The sequence below is a fragment of the Antechinus flavipes genome, chromosome 3 (assembly GCF_016432865.1).
Source record: "Antechinus flavipes isolate AdamAnt ecotype Samford, QLD, Australia chromosome 3, AdamAnt_v2, whole genome shotgun sequence".
NCBI classification, from domain to species: Eukaryota; Metazoa; Chordata; class Mammalia; order Dasyuromorphia; family Dasyuridae; genus Antechinus; species Antechinus flavipes.
Window position 1 is genome coordinate 305217834 of NC_067400.1, and position 7011 is coordinate 305224844.

A 7011-nucleotide genomic window follows, 5' to 3' on the forward strand; every position below is an offset into this window, starting at 1 on the left:
TTTATTTGTACAAAGGCTTTTTAATTTGATGTAATCGAAATTTTCTATTCTGTGATCAGTAATGGTCTCTAGTCAATCATACTGAACTTAGAGAACTATTAATCACCATGCTAAACTAGATAACCACTGTCTCATCAATTCCACTTAGTTCCTTGTAAGAATCCTTGTTTCAAGTTCAGAGTTCTGGCCCATAACAAATAAGGATATACCATTGCTCTACAACTTGGGGTCTTAGAGAGTTTCTGGGACAATGAGAGAATAAGTGGCTTTTCCATAGTCAAAAGCAGGACTTAAATCCATGTCTTTCTCATTCGTAAGCTGGCTCTCTATTCTTCATTACTCACATCTCAAATTGTCCAATTATTCAATCGAAACCAACTACAATTCTCTTTGTTTTTTAACTGAACCTGTGATTCCATCAATATAAGGGACAGCTAGGTGGCTCAGGGGATAGATTACCAACTCTGAAGTCAGGAGGACCTGAGTTCGAATGTGATCTCAGACACTTAACACTTCCTAGCTGTGTGACCCTGGGCAAGTCACGTAACCCCAATTGCCTTAGCAAAAAAAAAAAAAAAAAAAAAAATGGAATTCTCATTTTTAAAAACCTCTGCTAATTCAGGTAAATATCTGCTGTGTAGTACAATATATAGAGTTGTCTGGGATACAAAAGTGAAGAGACTTCTTATGTGTAACACAGCCTGTATGTGTCAGGATATCTGATTTCAAAGCCAGCTCTCTATCTATGACTCCACACATTTCCAGAGAAGAACTATATACTAAAAATTTGCTACTTTTACTTTTTAAAACATCTCATTTAGTATCTGAATATTACATGAAGTTCATATATATTACACTGCTGCCCTCTGCTGCACAAATTTTAAATTGGAGGCCCATTTAAATTGTTAGGAAGAGATTTCAGGGAGTTTAAAGAGATTATCTTTTTTTATATTTGTCATGATCTTACTGCATATCTTGTCAATGAGAAATGAGGATCAAATTCTATATCTCTTTGTTACTTTGAAGAAATATAGATTCTCCCTCCACTGACACATAGGGTTATAGATTGAGAGCTGAAAAGGACCTTGCAAGGTACCAAGGCCAGCTCCCTCTTTTTTACAAATGAGTGAGTCATAGTTTAAATAATTTTCTCTTATATTTCCTAAGCTCCTAAATCTCAAGACTTTCTCTACTAAACTACAACATGGAAGCAAGCTCATCCTATAACTTCATGCTGCCCTGACCCTTCTATCCCTGGCTTTCCCACTCCGGCAGTACATGCAATCCTTCCTCTGATTGATTGGTTCCTCGATTTGAACTTCCATTTTAAGAAAAAATGGCAAGTTAACCACGTCATTATTCCTCCCAGGGGTTTGCTTCTAACTTTAAAAACTTTCTCCATCATGACTGCAGAAGAAAATTCTTTCTTCCCACTCTTATATACTACCACTTTTAGCCTTCTTTTATATCGTGTTTTCTCCCATTGGAATATTGTTCTCCTTAAGAGCAAGGACTATCTTTCTGCTTATATTCTATTTCGAGCATCTTTCATAATGCTTAGAATATAGCAAGTATTTAATGAGTGGTCAGTGCCTAGTTCTTGCCATGTTATTTTCCAGTTTTACCAGCAATTTTTGTCAAATTATAAGTTCCTAACTCAGAACCTGGAGTCTTTGGGCTTATCAAACACTAGATTACCATAGTCATTGACTACTTTATCTTGTGAACCTAATCTATTCCACTGACCCACCACTCTATTTCTTTGCCAGTACCAAATGGTTTTGACAACTACTGCTTTATAATATAGTTTTAGGTCTGGTACAGCTTGTGTATTTTTTTCCATTAATTCCCTTGAAATTCTTGACCTTTTTTCCCCAGATGAATTTTGTTATTATTTTTCCTAGCTCTGTAAGGTAATTTCTTGGCAGTTTGATTGGTACAGCACTAAGTGAGTAAATTAATTTAGGCAGAATTGTCATTTTTTTTTTTTTTACAATAAGAACATTTATTTGAGTACATACTACATGCAAGACACAATACTTAGGAAACATCCTTGATATTAGGTGGGAAAAGAGCTTGGAAAAAATGTTTTAATTCAGAGAAATTAAATTGTTTGAAATAATTACAAAAGTCCAAATAATTATTCTCTTCTCTAGGTTAAATATACTCACTTCCTTCCATAGATCTTTGTATGACATGGGCTCCTGCCAGCAAACAATCTTGATCAGTCCCCCTCCTCCATATAGTACTTAGCTTCTGAATTCCTTTCCTTAAAAGTGATGCTAAAAACTAAGCCTCATACTTTGCCAGTGATCTGATAAGTCAGGGAATATAACTGTCATTTCCCTTTTCCTGGTACCTTGATTCTTTTTTTTTTTTCAGACTGGTTCAATATTTATTCATTGATCTATTCAAGTGTTTTTTTTTTTCACAATTATAATTTTTTTATTGACAGAACATGTGCCTGGGTAATTTTTTACAACATTATCCCTTGCACTCACTTCTGTTCTGACTTTTCCCCTCCTCCCTCCACCCCCTCACCCAGATGGCAAGCAGTCCTATACATGTTAAATATGTCACAGTATATCCTAGATACAATATATGTGTGCAGAACCAAACAGTTCTCTTGTTGCACAGGAAGAGTTGGATTCAGAAGGTAAAAATAATTCCGGAAGAAAAACAAAAATGCAAACAGTTTACATTCATTTCCCACTGTTCTTTCTTTGGGTGTAGCTGCTTCTGTCCATCATTGATGAATTGAAACTGAGTTAGATCTTCTCTTTGTCAAAGAAATCCACTTTCATCAGAATACATCTTCATACAGTATTGTTGTTGAAGTATATAATGATCTCCTGGTTCTGCTCATTTCACTTAGCATCACTTCATGTAAGTCTCTCCAACCCTCTCTGTATTAATCCTGCTGCTCATTTCTTACAGAACAATAATATTCCATAACATTCTTATACCACAATTTACCCAGCCATTCTCCAGTTGATGGGCATCCATTCATTTTCCAGTTTATAACACTACAAATAGGGCTGCCACAAACATTTTGGCACATACAGGTCCCTTTCCCTTCTTTAGTATCTCTTTGGGGTATAAGCCCAGTAGTAACACTGCTGGATCAAAGGGTATGCACAGTTTGATAACTTTTTGAGCATAGTTCCAAATTGCTCTCCAGAATGGCTGGATGTGCTCACAATTCCACCAACAATGTATCAGTGTCCCTGTTTTCCTACATCTCCTCCAACATTCTGCATTATCTTTCCCTGTCATTCTAGCCAATCTGACAGGTGTGTAGTGATATCTCAGAGTTGTCTTAATTTTCATTTCTCTGATTAATAATGACTTGGAGCATCTTTTCATATGGCTAGAAATGGTTTCAATTTCTCCATCTGAGAATTGTCTGTTCATATCCTTTGGAATTGTCATTTTTGTTTTATCAGCTCAGCCTGCCCATGAGCACTTGATATTCCTCCAGTTGTTTAGATCTAACTTTGTATGAAAAATGTTTTATAAATTTGTTCCTATACTTCCTGACTTTATCTTGGCAAATAGACTTAATGGGCATGCAACTAAAAAAGCTAAGAAAAGAATAAATTAAAAATCCTCAATTAAATACCAGATTTGAAATTCTGAAATATCAAAGGACATATTAATACAATTAAAAGCAAGAAAACTATTGAATTAATAAACAAAACTAAGGATTGGTTTTATGAGAAAGCCAATAAAAAAGATAAACCATTGGTTAATTAGGGGAGATTGTCCTGAGCTTCCTCTGCAGAGTGACAGAGACTTCTCACTGCCTGTGCTGGAGCTGGTGGTGCTATAAGCTTCCCCATTGCACCAGATGGGCCTGTCCAAGTTTTGCCTGTTACGTTGGAGTTTGAGGATCCACTATGTGTCTTCTCTAGTTACACTAGAGGTCTCACAGCTAGTTTGCTAATCTTCTGATTCAGGACTGAGTAGCCAATGTTGCTGTACTTTGGCTAAGAGCCTCCTAATAGATTTTCTGCATCAGCCCTTTCTGCCCTGGGCTTTCCTGCACTACACTTGTGCTGGACCATGTCCATCACTATCCAATTAGAACAAACCTTTTCTGAAGTCCTTCCAAGATATCTTATGCTGGAAAATTATTATACTTTGAATATGGAGGCTTGATCTAGTGTTTATTCTGAGGGAAGCCAGAAAGAGCTCAGGCAAAGACCTGTCTACTCTCCACCATCTTGGCTCTGACCTCCAGGCTCCCTATTGTAAATCTTCACACACAAATATTAAACTTGTTTATTTTAGCACAAAATTTGCATATTCTCTTGATATCAAAAACTACAATATAAATAAGATTTAAATGTAGACAATAATGTTAGTGGTACAAGGTTGGACAAAAATATGATCTATGTAAGGGCAAAAATAAAATGAGGTGACAGATGATCAGTGAACACATGAATAGAGAAGAAATGGGAATAAGAAAAGAGGGAAAAAAGGGAGAAATAAGACAATCCATAGGTAGAAGAGAGAAATGACTCACCACATGGGCAGGACCAGACTTTTTAAACTTCTAGATAAAAATACCTAGTGATATCCCCTGGATTCCCTGACCATAGAGGAGAATAGCCCTCTCCCAAACTCCTCCATCATTATCTTCTTCCCTTTAGATAAAATTATCTATTTGTTAGCTCAGTTTGTAAACCTATCATCCTGTTTGTTGTAGTCCAGTTATTTAAGTCACATTTGACTTTTCCTAATCCCATTTGGAGTTTTCTTGGCAAAGATGAACCATGGCAACAGAAGAAAAAAAACCAGAAGCAGAAACCACAAAAACACAATCTACACCTTCCTCATCAACCAATCAGAGCAAGCCTGCACCTGTAAAGCCAAATTACGCATTAAAGTTCACACTAGCAGGACACACTAAAGCTGTATCTTTGGTAAAGTTTAGTCCAAATGGAGAATGGTTAGCAAGTTCTTCTGCAGATAAGCTCATTAAAATTTGGGGAGCATATGATGGAAAATTTGAGAAAACAATATCTGGGCACAAACTGGGAATTTCGGATGTTGCCTGGTCATCAGATTCTAATTTTCTTGTGTCTGCTTCCCATGATAAAACTCTTAAGATATGGGATGTTAGTTCTGGAAAGTGTCTAAAAACACTGAAGGGTCACAGTAATTATGTCTTTTGCTGCAACTTCAATCCCCAATCCAACCTCATCGTTTCAGGATCTTTTGATGAAAGCGTAAGGATATGGGATGTAAAAACAGGAAAGTGCCTCAAGACATTACCTGCTCATTCTGACCCTGTTTCAGCTGTTCATTTTAATCGTGATGGATCCTTGATAGTATCAAGTAGTTATGATGGTCTCTGTTGAATCTGGGATACAGAGCAAGTAGGATCACATACATTTTACGTAATTCTTATGGAAAAACTAAAATTCATTTTATAACATCTACCTTGTTTATAATGATTTAACATGTAAAGAAAGATATTTTGAGTTTCTTTTTTTCCTAGTAGTGGGGACAGACTTATGTTAAGCTACTCACTAACAGCTTGTACAGATAATTGCAGGTATATAACTCTAAGTCCTATAAGTATTGGACTTTCTCCTTATTGATGAAGATGAATAAAGTTGGTGAAAGCAAGAAAAAAAAACAGCTCCTCAATTTTCATCAGGTCTTTGAGTTTGAAAGTCTTCTTCAAGTTCTCTTCATGTTTCATGGCCTCTATAGTCATATTAGGCATTTTTGGCTTCCAGCATCAAAAGGGAAGATGCAAAAGGTCAACCCACTTTAGGTTTCTGAAGAAAAAAGACTCTAAGAAGACATGAGAGGTCTACATCATGTTCCTATCCCCAACCTGTTGCTCTAGAGAGTTAAAGGAATTTATCTTTGGATGAGATCTGACACACTCTTGATTGAGTAGATTTATTTCATTCCCAATGGGAAAGCTCTTTCACTTAGGGTTATTGTCTAGTATTTGTTCTCTTATGTATACCTTCTAGGTATAACTTTCTGTAGGAAGGTTGTAGGATTCATATTGAAGAGGAGTCAACAGAAATGTTGTATTTGTGCCATAGAAAAAGGTACTTGCAGCAGGTAAAAAAAAAAAAATTACCCTAGACTACTTGGAACAATATAACTCTGTTTTGCAGTAGTTTGAAGCACTTTCCTCAAAGCATTCTTATGAAGTATAAAAAATTATCATTATGCCAATTATATCCCAATTTTTAAAATGAGGGAACTGAGATTCAGGAGACTATAATTTCCATGGTCATATGGTTAGGATGTCTGTCAGCTGATTTTTTCATGCAATCTGTAATGATGTTTGTCAATAGTCCATCATATTTCAGTCTTGAAGGGTAGGATTCAAAAGGATTCATTGTAAGGCATTATATTATTATTATATTATTATAATACAGTGGATGGAACATTGGATCAAGAATTGAGGAGATAGGGGTTCCAATTGTAGCTGCAACTTATGTGTTCCTTTGGACAAATCAACCTCTTTAAACCAATAAAAGATTTTAGCTTTTACACTATCTTGCTAATCACAGGAGTGTTGTGAATATCAAATGAGATAATGTTTACAAAGATTTTTGTAAATCAATCACAAAGTAGTATACAAAAAAAAAAAGAAAGAAAGAAAGAAAGAAAGAAAGAAAGAAAAAGAAAAAAAGAAAGAAAAAAAGAAAGAAAAAAAAAAGAAAGAAAGGAAAAGCATGGAGAAGCTAATAATTAGAATTCAAACCCAGGCCTTCTTATATCAAATAAAGGACTCTTTTCAGTATACCAGAACTGGTTTTATGAAACTTGCATATAAAACTGTACAGTGATTGACTGCCCAACAAAAGATAACTGGCAAAGGAAAGAAATCATCTTCACAAATGAAAAGTATTTGGCAACTTTAAAGATAAAGTCAGATCATTTAAAATACTTTTCTCCCCATCGTTGCCCCATCTTCGATTTTTTCCCCTTTCTTATTCTATACCTTCAACTTATCCAGAATTTGTGTTCTTA

The 7011-nt window shown here is 35.5% G+C and overlaps 1 protein-coding gene across 1 annotated transcript; it reads left to right on the top strand.

Annotated features, from left to right (window-relative positions):
• Positions 1–4778: 4778 nt before the first annotated feature.
• Positions 4779–5455, top strand: LOC127557936 (WD repeat-containing protein 5-like). The gene is given in 1 exon segment (XM_051991205.1): positions 4779–5455. A coding segment is annotated over 1 exon segment (663 nt). The 3' UTR covers positions 5442–5455.
• Positions 5456–7011: the final 1556 nt, after the last annotated feature.